This window comes from Bombina bombina, chromosome 6 (genome assembly GCF_027579735.1).
Source record: "Bombina bombina isolate aBomBom1 chromosome 6, aBomBom1.pri, whole genome shotgun sequence".
NCBI classification, from domain to species: Eukaryota; Metazoa; Chordata; class Amphibia; order Anura; family Bombinatoridae; genus Bombina; species Bombina bombina.
Window position 1 is genome coordinate 263,095,951 of NC_069504.1, and position 12,454 is coordinate 263,108,404.

General features: G+C 36.1%; 1 protein-coding gene across 1 annotated transcript in view; it reads left to right on the forward strand.

Moving 5' to 3' along the window:
- The first annotated feature begins 10,489 nt into the window (after nucleotides 1-10,489).
- Nucleotides 10,490-12,454, forward strand: part of LYZ (lysozyme) — a 33,716-nt gene continuing 31,751 nt past the window's right edge. Inside the window, exon 1 of the mRNA XM_053716823.1 lies at nucleotides 10,490-10,703. Coding sequence (XP_053572798.1) covers nucleotides 10,562-10,703 — 142 coding nt within the window. The 5' untranslated portion in view covers nucleotides 10,490-10,561. The remainder of the gene's footprint in view (nucleotides 10,704-12,454) is intronic.

A 12,454-nucleotide genomic window follows, 5' to 3' on the forward strand; every position in this document is an offset into this window, starting at 1 on the left:
ATTGGCTGATAGGATTCTATCAGCCAATCGGAATTAAGGTAGGAATATTCTGATTGGCTGATGGAATCAGCCAATCAGAATCAAGTTCAATCCGATTGGCTGATCCGATCAGCCAATCAGATTGAGCTTGCATTCTATTGGCTGATCGGAACAGCCAATAGAATGCGAGCTCAATCTGATTGGCTGATCGGATCAGCCAATCGGATTGAACTTGATTCTGATTGGCTGATTCCATCAGCCAATCAGAATATTCCTACCTTAATTCCAATTGGCTGATAGAATCCTATCAGCCAATCGGAATTCGAGGGACGCCATCTTGGATGACGTCATTTAAAGGAACCGTCATTCGTCGTTCAGTCGTCGGCCAGGATGGATGTTCCGCGGTGGAGGTCTTCAGGATGCTGCCGCTTCGCTCCGGATGGATGCCGCTTGGATGAAGACTTCAATCGGATGGAAGACCTCTTCTGCCCCGCTTGGATGAAGACTTCAGCCGGATCATGGACCTATCAGCCCCCCGCTTGGGCTTGGATCAGGACATCGGAGGAGCTCTTCTGGACGGATCGGTGTGATACCCGGTGAGGTGAAGACAAGGTAGGATGATCTTCAGGGGCTTAGTGTTAGGTTTATTTAAGGGGGTTTGGGTTAGATTAGGGGTATGTGGGTGGTGGGTTGTAATGTTGGGGGGCTTGGGTATTGTATGTTTTTTTTTACAGGCAAAAGAGCTGTATTTCTTGGGGCATGCCCCGCAAAGGGCCCTGTTCAGGGCTGGTAAGGTAAAAGAGCTTTGAACTTTAGTAATTTAGAATAGGGTAGGGCATTTTTTTTATTTTGGGGGCTTTGTTATTTTATTAGGGGGCTTAGAGTAGGTGTAATTAGTTTAAAATTGTTGTAATATTTTTCTTATGTTTGTAAATATTTTTTTATTTTTTGTAACTTAGTTCTTTTTTATTTTTTGTACTTTAGCTAGTTTATTTAATTGTATTTATTTGTAGCAATTGTATTTAATTAATTTATTGATAGTGTAGTGTTAGGTTAATTGTAGATAATTGTAGGTAGTTTATTTAATTAATTTATTGATAGTCTAGTGTTAGGTTTATTTGTAACTTAGGTTAGGATTTCTTTTACAGGTAAATTTGTAATTATTTTAACTATTTTAGCTATTAAATAGTTCTTAACTATTTAATAGCTATTGTACATGGTTAAAATAAATACAAAGTTACCTGTAAAATAAATATTAATCCTAAAATAGCTATAATATAATTATAATTTATATTGTAGCTATATTAGGATTTATTTTACAGGTAAGTATTTAGCTTTAAATAGGAATAATTTATTTAATAAGAGTTAATTAATTTCGTTAGATTTAAATTATATTTAACTTCGGGGGGTGTTAGTGTTAGGGTTAGACTTAGCTTTAGGGGTTAATACATTTATTAGAATAGCGGTGAGCTACAGTCGGCAGATTAGGGGTTAATGTTTGAAGTTAGGTGTCGGCGATGTTAGGGAGGGCAGATTAGGGGTTAATACTATTTATGATAGGGTTAGTGAGGCGGATTAGGGGTTAATAACTTTATTATAGTAGCGCTCAGGTCCGGTCGGCAGATTAGGGGTTAATAAGTGTAGGCAGGTGGAGGCGACGTTGTGGGGGGCAGATTAGGGGTTAATAAATATAATATAGGGGTCAGCGATGTTAGGGCAGCAGATTAGGGGTACATAGGGATAATGTAAGTAGCGGCGGTTTACGGAGCGGCAGATTAGGGGTTAATAATAATATGCAGGGGTCAGCGATAGCGGGGGCGGCAGATTAGGGGTTAATAAGTGTAAGGTTAGGGGTGTTTAGACTCGGGGTACATGTTTGAGTGTTAAGTGCAGACGTAGGAAGGGTTACCGCATAGCAAACAATGGGGCTGCGTTAGGAGCTGAACGCGGCTTTTTTGCAGGTGTTAGGTTTTTTTTCAGCTCAAACAGCCCCATTGTTTCCTATGGGGGAATCGTGCACGAGCACGTTTTTGAGGCTGGCCGCGTCCATAAGCAACTCTGGTATCGAGAGTTGAAGCTGCGTTAAAAATGCTCTACGCTCCTTTTTTGGAGCCTAACGCAGCCTTTATGTGGACTCTCAATACCAGAGTTATTTTTATGGTGCGGCCAGAAAAAAGCCGGCGTTAGTTTTTCGGGTCGTTACCGACAAAACTCCAAATCTAGGCCTATGTAAGCACATTCATTATAAGTAGAACGTTTTCTACTATTAAGGTATTTTCCATTCACATTTATTCATAATAAGGTATTATAAACATAATTTTAATATAACCATTCACCATAAGGAACAATGTTATTATTGTTTTTTTTCCCACCCCGATCTTTTTCCTTCTCTTCAACAATTGTCACAATTTGTCACACACTTGAAGTCTGTTTAATTTCACAAGCACTGAAACACATAAAATCTATAATATTTTTCTTTTTAAATCACAGCCTAGTAATAGCAACTTAGTTTATATAAGTCTTCACATACCTACCATCTGTTTAAACAATGTAACCGAATTCTCTAATCCACTATTGGATGACTTACACGTCAATCACAATAACTGTCTGTCAACATTAAGCCTGATAATCTAGGGCACTGATTGGCCATAGTCTAACATAGAGGCGGACCGATAGTTACAAAAAGCCGCTGCAGCCGCGGCGCCTCACCTTTGATAAAGCCGGGAACCTGGCAAAACATGTCAGGGAGGGAGTGAGCTGATGGGAGCTCAATTGTGTTTTTAAATACTTGTTAGCGTTAAAATTGTGGGTAACATAGGTGCTTGGTATAAGTTTAATACAGACCCCAACTGGGGCTAGTGGTTAACGGAAAGTGCAAGCTATCTGATTAGCAATAGTGTACAGAATCACTGTTTTATTTACATAGCCTCTTGCTGGTAAATACCGGTCAAGCGATATCAGAGTACTTATATAGACACTGATACCGAGTCAAATGTACTGTGAACACTGATATTAGAACCCACTGGTTTTACTAAATAACTATTACAGACCCCAACTGGGGCTAGTGGTCAACGGAAAGTGCAAGCTATCTGATTAGCAATAGTGTACAGAATCACTGTTTCATTTACATAGCCTCAAACTGGTAAATACCGGTCAAGCATTATCAGAGTACTTATATAGACATTAATGTCGAGTCAAATGTACTGTTAACACTGATATTAGAACCCACTGGTTTTACTAAATAACTAATACAGACCCCAACTGGGGGTAGTGGTTAACGGAAAGTGCAAGCTATTTTGATTAGCAGTAATGTACAGAATAACTGTTTTATTTACATAACCTCTTGCTGGCAAATACCGGTCAAGCGATATCAGAGTACTTATATAGACATTGATGCCGAGTCAAATGTACTGTTAACACTGATATTATAATCTACTTGTTTTATTAAATAACAGTGAATATGCTCTATATACATTAAGATGCTAAGTAATTTTCAAGCGTATACTGATTATCCAGCTATTATAAGTTGGTAATTTCAACTAGTGTAACAACTTTATTAAAGTGGACTGACACGCTCTAGCATTTTTAACCATAGTGACAATTGGACATTATAAAGATAAACTCTTACACCTAGATTTGGAGTTTTGCGTTAGAAGGGGTGCGATAGCTACGCATTCTTTTTTTCCCCCGCACCTTTTAAATACCGCTGGTATTTAGAGTTCACAGAAGGGCTGCGTTAGGCTCCAAAAAGGGAGCGTAGAGCATAATTTACCGCCACTGCAACTCTCAATACCAGCGGTGCTTACGGATGCGGCCAGCTTCAAAAACGTGCTCATGCACGATTCCCCCATAGGAAACAATGGGGCAGTTTGAGCTGAAAAAAAAACCTAACACCTGCAAAAAAGCAGCGGTCAGCTCCTAACGCATCCCCATTGTTTCCTATGGGGAAACACTTCCTAAGTCTGCACCTAACACCCTAACATGAACCCCGAGTCTAAACACCCCTAGCCTTACACTTATTAACCCCTAATCTGCCGCCCCTGCTATCGCTGACCCCTGCGTTATACTTTTAACCCCTAATCTGCCGCTCCGTACACCGCCGCAACCTACATTATACCTATGTACCCCTAATCTGCTGCCCCTAACACCACCGACCCCTATATTATAATTATTAACCCCTAATCTGCCCCCCCCCCAACGTCGCCGCCACCTACCTACAATAATTAACCCCTAATCTGCCAACCGGACCTCACCACTACTATAATAAATGTATTAACCCCTAATCCGCCTCCCTCCCGCCTCAAAAACCCTATAATAAATAGTATTGACCCCTAATCTGCCCTCCCTAACATCGCCGACACCTAACTTCAATTATTAACCCCTAATCTGCCGACCGGACCTCGCCGCTACTCTAATAAATGGATTAACCCCTAAAGCTAAGTCTAACCCTAACACTAACACCCCCCTAAGTTAAATATAATTTAAATCTAACAAAATAAATTAAATCTTATTAGGTAAATACTTACCTGTACAATAAACCCTAATATAGCTACAATATAAATAATAATTATATTGTAGCTATTTTAGGATTAATATTTATTTTACAGGCAACTTTGTATTTATTTTAACCAGGTACAATAGCTATTAAATAGTTAATAACTATTTAATAGCTACCTAGTTAAAATAATTATAAAATTACCTGTAAAATAAATCCTAACCTAAGTTACAATTAAACCTAACACTACACTATCAATAAATAAATTACATACAAATACCTACAAATAAATACAATTAAATAAACTAACTAAAGTACAAAAAATAAAAAAAGAACTAAGTTACAAAAAATAAAAAAATAATTTACAAACATTAGAAAAATATTACAAAATTTTAAGCTAATTACACCTACTCTAAGCCCCCTAATAAAATAACAAAGCCCCCCAAAATAAAAAAATGCCCTACCCTATTCTAAAATAAAAATAGAAAAGCTCTTTTACCATACCAGCCCTTAAAAGGGTCTTTTGCAGGGCATGCCCCAAAGAAAACAGCTCTTTTGCCTGTAAAAAAAAAACATACAATCCAATCAGCCAATCGGATTGAACTTGAATCTGATTGGCTGATTCCATCAGCCAATCAGAATTTTCCTACCTCAATTCCGATTGGCTGATAGAATCCTATCAGCCAATTGGAATTCGAGGGACGCCATCTTGGATGACGTCCCTTAAAGGAACCGTCATTCGTCGGGAAGTCGTCGGCCAGGGTGGATGTTCCGTGTCGGCGGGATGAAGATGGATCCGGAAGAAAGAAGATTGAAGATGCCGCTTGATAGAAGACGGATCATGGACCTCTTCAGCTCCCGCTTGGATCAAGACTTCAGAAGGATCATGGACATCTTCAGCCCCCGCTTGGGCCAAGACTTCAGCCGGATCATGGACATCTTCAGCCCCCGCTTGGGCTTGGATGAAGACTTCGGAGGCTGGACGGATCGGTGATACCCGGCATGGTGAAGACAAGGTAGGGAGATCTTCAGGGGCTTAGTGTTAGGTTTATTTAAGGGGGGTTTGGGTTAGATTAGGGATATGTGGGTGGTGGGTTGTAATGTTGGGGGGGTATTGTATGTTTTTTTTACAGGCAAAAGAGCTGTTTTCTTTGGGGCATGCCCCGCAAAAGGCCCTTTTAAGGGCTGGTAAGGTAAAAGAGCTTTTCTATTTTTATTTTAGAATAGGGTAGGGCATTTTTTTATTTTGGGGGGCTTTGTTATTTTATTAGGGGGCTTAGAGTAGGTGTAATTAGCTTAAAATTGTTGTAATATTTTTCTAATGTTGGTAAATTATTTTTTTATTTTTTGTAAATTAGTTCTTTTTTTATTTTTTGTACTTTAGTTAGTTTATTTAATTGTATTTATTTGTAGGTATTTTATTTAATTAATTTATTGATAGTGTAGTGTTAGGTTTAATTGTAACTTAGGTTAGGATTTATTTTACAGGTAATTTTGTAATTATTTTCACTAGGTAGCTATTAAATAGTTATTAACTATTTAATAGCAATTGTACCTGGTTAAAATAAATACAAAGTTGCCTGTAAAATAAATATAAACCCTAAAATAGCTATAATGTAACTATTCGTTATATTGTAGCTATATTAGGGTTTATTTTACAGGTAAGTATTTAGCTTTAAATGGGAATCATGTATTTAATAAGAAATAATTTATTTAGTTAGATATGAATTATATTTAACTTAGGGGGGTGTTAGTGTTAGGGTTAGACTTAGCTTTAGGGGTTAATAAATTTATTAGAGTAGCGGTGAGGTCCAGTCGGCAGATTAGGGGTTAATACTTGAAGTTAGGTGTCGGTGATGTTAGGGAGGGCAGATTAGGGGTTAATAATATTTATTATAGGGTTATTGAGGCGGGAGTAAGGCGGATTAGGAGTTAATAACTTTATTATAGTAGCGGTGAGGTCCGGTCAGCAGATTAGGGGTTAATAATTGTAGGTAGGTGGCGGCGACATTGGGGGCGGCAGATTAGGAGTTAATAAATATAATATAGGGGTCGGTGGTGTTAGGGGCATCAGATTAGGGGTACATTAGGGGTTAAAAAAATTTAATAGAGTGGCAGCGATGTGGGGGGACCTCGGTTTATGGGTAGTAGGGGTAGTTTATGGGTGTTAGTGTACTTTAGAGCAGTGGTTGCCAACCGCGGTCCTCAAGGACCCCCAACAGTCCTGGTTTTCATTATAGCTGAACCAGTGCACAGGTGAAATAATCAGCTGATGGATGAGAGCATGTTGGTTACAGATCAGCTGATTACTTCACCTGTGCACTGGTTTAGCTATAATGAAAACCAGGACTGTTGGGGGTCCTTGAGGACCGCGGTTGGCAACCACTGCTTTAGAGCACAGTAGTTAAGAGCTTTATAAACCGGCGTTAGCCCAAAAAGCTCTTAACTCCTGGCTTTTCTCTGCGGCTGGAGCTTTGTCGTTAGAGTTCTAACGCTCACTTCAGCCAAGACTCTAAATACCGGCGTTAGAAAGATCCCATTGAAAAGATAGGATACGCAATTGACGTAAGGGGATCTGCGGTATGGAAAAGTCGCAGCTGGAAAGTGAGCGTTAGACCCTTACCTACACGACTCTAAATACCAGCGGTAGCCCAAAACCAGCGTTAGGAGCCTCTAACGCTGGTTTTGACGGCTAACGCAGAACTCTAAATCTAGGCGTTAGTCTTATATTCATCGAGTGTCACCTATAAAACTAATGTGAAAGTTTGTATTGGTTGGTCACCTGATATATATAACAGGTTGTTTCATAATAATAATACGCTTGCTTCTAGCATATGAGTTGAGCAGGATTGGTGTAGAGATACAAAATCCAGCTCATTAACTCTCAATTAATTTATAGCAAATCGGCATATACCAACATACATTATGATATAAACCTAACACAAGGTTTATTATTCAGTGATAATTACTACTAACATCAGTAAAATTATAATTTATATATATAAATTCTTTTATTGTTAATTTCCTTCATAAGTAGATTGGCACTTTTGTGTATTAAATTTAATTAAAGTGATTCACTAAAACAGCCTGTCATTTCTGAATCCTGAGTAAAGAGACAGCAACCAACACCACCTCAGTAATAGGGGGTTTAATAATTGACCCTAAGTACAATAACTCAGAGGCGTAACTAGAAACCACAGGGCCCAGGTGCAAGAATCTAAGAAAGGGCCCCACCACCACCCCTCCCCCCTCCAAAAAAAGGTGAATTTAATGCATTTTTTTTTTTTTTTACATTTAACACAGAATAAAATGTGAATCAGATTACATGTCTGCAAAAGGAGGTACCCTGTGCCCACAGTCTGTGAGATGGTCTGACCCCCTATTACTGTATATATATAGTGACACTATTTAACCACCCCAGTACTGTATATAGTAAGTTAGTGACACAGTCTGTAATCTGCCGGTAAGATGGCTTCCCTGACCCTACCCGCCCAGTACTTTATAAAATGACCACAGTAGTCAGTGACATGGTCCACCCCCCATACTGTATATAGTGGTACTGTATAGTGACACTGTTTACCCCCTGCCCCCCCATGCTGTAGTAACAAGGTCTGTAATTTGCTGGTTCCACAAACATACACCAACACACATACATACATACACACACACACATACAGTCACATACATACACACACACACACACACACCATACACACACGCATAAACACCAATGGGTAAAACAGAAACATTAACCCCTGTAGTAATGTCACACTCACATGATATCAGTGTAGGCAGTGGTAGGTTAACATTTTTTTATTAAAAAAAAAATTGTAAAAAAAATTTTTTTTTTTTTTTTTTTTTAAGCTGGGCCCCCACCCTCAGGGGCCCAGTTGCACCTGCAACCTCTGCACCCCCTGTAGTTTCGCCCCTGCAATAACTAGCTGCTCACCTAGATAAACAATCAGAGAATAAGTGACAAGAGGATCATTGTGGAAAAATAATAAAGTGTACACTCAATATGTTACAATATAATTTATCCGCTATGTAATTTGGATGGTGTTAATTATCCTTTTATTTCACAATAACTGGTGGAAAGCCAATATTTATCTTGATAAAACAATACTTATATATATTGTTCAACAAAGGACAATAAAGAACAAGCCAATTTGGTTGATAACTAATATTTATCCCGATAACACAATACTTACATATATTGTTCAACAAAGGATAATAAAGAACAAGCTAATTTAACTGTGTCATTTTCATGTCATAGATTGGAGCTGACAATACTCAAGTCCCATATCATGATTAAAACTTTGAGAGTGACAATATCTCTACTGTAACCTAGATACAATACTGAATAAATATATAGAGTATTACTTTAGTGTCCTCTTTTGACACACAAGTTCTAATATTTCGCCACCCACCAGTCAATGATATTTACACTCTAATTGAGTCCAAGGTAATTCTACTACCAGCACCAACCCAATAATCATTAGATGTAAATCATCACTATTTTTCTGCTAACATTTTAGTTTTAACTACACCCATTATTTTAAATATGTTCTAATAAAGATTAATAAGTTTTAACCCATGTTAATTATCCAGTTCTCCGTTCTAATTGCTCATAGAGTGTTTAGAGTGCTAACAGAGTATCCTTGTATTCAATTCTCTATTGAATTTAAGTAAATGTAACTTTGATACTAAGCACCACACCTTAGCTAAATAATACAGTTTTAGGCCAATTTGTCCTGATCCATGACGGTGACAAGACTCTAAATATTTACTCTTAGTGGTGCCATCATTCATTTCTCTCTATTAAAAGTGCTGAAAGAAGCCTGGTATAATATACCAGAAGATTACTTCAGAAAACTTTAGGACAGTCTTGCCAAAAAAGTTAAAGATGTGCTTAGTGCCAAGGGAGGTCACAATAAATATTGACTTTTGTCTGAAGAAGCAATTTGTTCAGAAAAGTGTGTTTTTATATTTTGTGTACATATTTCCTGTATCCTAATAAAGAGACTGAAAAATAAATATGGATGGTCATTAAAAGTTTGCTAAAACAACAAATCTAATGGTGGCCAAAGACTTTTGCACAGTACTGTATATATATATATTAATATAAGTTTTTTTTTTCCATTTTTGTTCTTTTTTTTATTTTATCATTGAATCTTTGAAATTAAGTGAGTAATAAATAAACGATGAAGTAGATTTGTCAGTATAAGTTGACTTGATTTAACTTTTTTGTGAAAAAAGGTTAAAGGGACAGTCAACCCCAGAATTATTGTTATTTAAAAAGATAGATAATCCCATTATTACCCATTCCCCAGTTTTGCATAACCAACACAGTTATAATAATACACATTTTACCTCTGTAATTACCTTGTATCTATGCCTCTGCAAACTGCCCCCTTATTTCAGTTCTTTTGCATTTTAGCCAATCAGTGCTGACTCCTAGGTAACTTCACGTGCGTGAACTCAATGTTATCTATATGACACACATGAACTAATGCTCTCTAGTGGCGAAAAACTGTCAAAATGCTTTCAGATAAGAGGTGGCCTTCAAGGTTTAAGAAATTAGCATATGAGCCTACCTAGGTTTAGCTTTCAACTAAGAATACCAAAAGAACAAAGCAAAATTGGTGTTAAAAGTTAATCGGAAAGTTGTTTAAAATTACATGCCCTATTTGAATCATGAAAGTTTATTTTGGACTTGACTGTCCCTTTAATTGAACGTTTTGTTTCTTATTGATCTACAATTACATCTTATATTGAAACTGATTCTATATTGTTATAAGTTGTTACTACCAGACAAAAAGAAAGAAAAAAATGAAAAAAAGAAATGAAAACAGACTTCTATTGAGAATATAGTCTCATACTTCAAGAAAAATCTGATGTTTTTACAGATTGCACTTAACCCTCCCTAACATTACTAAAGAAACAGGAAATGTACCATCACATGCTGGTATGTTGTAAGTTTTGTTCCTACAATTGTGGTTTTGTTTGTTTTGTTTTGTTTTAAAAAGAAAGCATATACTGTATATAAGCCAGCAGTTCCTGCTTTGATTTATTCACCAGACTTAAATCATGAAATCTACACTGTATATTGTAGGAGCATTCCTCCTCTCTATTGCATGTACAAATGCAAAAGAGTATGAAAGATGTGAACTTGCAAGGACAATGAAGAGCATGGGACTGGATGGTTATAGAGGATACAGCCTGCCCAATTGTAAGTGTCTATTGGAAAAATGTATAGAGATAAGATACTGTGTCTACTATATATGCAAATTGCCTGCTATACTTTTTTCTCTTAGCATCCATTGATGAGATATAGCTCTTTTCATGAGAGCAAGCACAGGTAGGTTCATAAGTATTCAAAGTTTTGAGTACTATATGTATATATTACTCAACATGTGCACAATGCTGAACCGACCTCAGTATTCTTAGCATACTCTTATAGAACAGACTAAGTTTAAACAAATAATACCAAAAGGTAGAAGTAAACTGGAAAATGTTATAAAACTTTATGCTGAATCGAGAAAGTTTAATTTCAACCCTTTGAAAGGGAGAAATCAATTAGCATTTTTTTAAATGCATTTGACATTGTTAGATTGTTATGCTTATTTGACTATTCATGAGAGAAAGAGCATTTGCAAATGTGTATAATAAAACTACAGTTTAATTGAAAACAGTGCTTCGAACATTAACCACAAAATCATCAATTTGCCTCAAGAGCTTATTTCATAATGTGAAGTTTCTCTCAATGCAGTAAATATGCAACTCCATAGATGGCTGCACGCGTCAGGTAGCATGCATATTACAAGTTGAAAGCAAAAAGTTTTCGGTTGCACTTTAACCTGATGCACACAAAAAGCTGAAGTCCCAAAATCGTGACCGCCTTAACGTATTCCACCAAAGACTTTAATGGAAGGTGGAAAGTGGGAAAAAAAAACATACTCACAGGCAAATCCAATCGCATTTCCTTAAGTGTGCTAACCCAACATGAAATATTAATATTTCCCATTCCAATGTTCTTCACATAGAAGAATATGTTCTGTTTATTCATAAATACAGACTTCTATATATACATATGATGATATTTTGGTACAATATATATCTATACATAGCTAGATAGCTAGATAGATAGATAGATAGATAGATAGATAGATAGATAGATAGATAGATAGATAGATAGATAGATAGACAGATAGATGTATATATATATATATATATATATATATATATATATATATATATATATATATATATGTTTATATATATATATATATATATATGTATAGGTATAGACAGACGGTATAGACAGATATATAGGGATGTCAATTTAAAAATACATATTCCCCTATGTGAAAAACATTGGAATGCTAAATACTTACAGTAAATACACAGTTAAGTGCACTTTATTAAATATGAATATTGCATAAATATTATTTTACATGTTTTCAGCTACTTGATTGCAAAGGGTTTCAACACACTTATGTATGTCTTTGTTTGAATACATATGTATTTATGTGTTTATATGTGTATTTATGTCTGTATTATTATTATTAGCATTTATTTGTAAAGTGCCAACAGCCCTGCATAGAATTACATATAATTATATATATATATATATATATACACATATAAATACATAAATACATATGTACACACATATAAAATATACAGTATTTAGACATGTATATGTATGTATCTCGGTGTTAAAGCCCTTTGCAGTCCTTTTTTTCTCTAACACATGAGACCTCATATCTTTGAGCCCTTATAACTTTTATTGCAAATTTTAAAATATTTTTTATTAAATAGTGTTATTATGAGTGTAACTGTATGTTTAAATGTATTTTTGATGTTTTTTTGTGCAACGTTTTGTCTCTTTTTGATTCAGTGTATCAATCATAACAAGATCTAAACCTGTATTTCATACCAAATATTCTAATATTTTTGTGCCAATTCACTGCTTACATC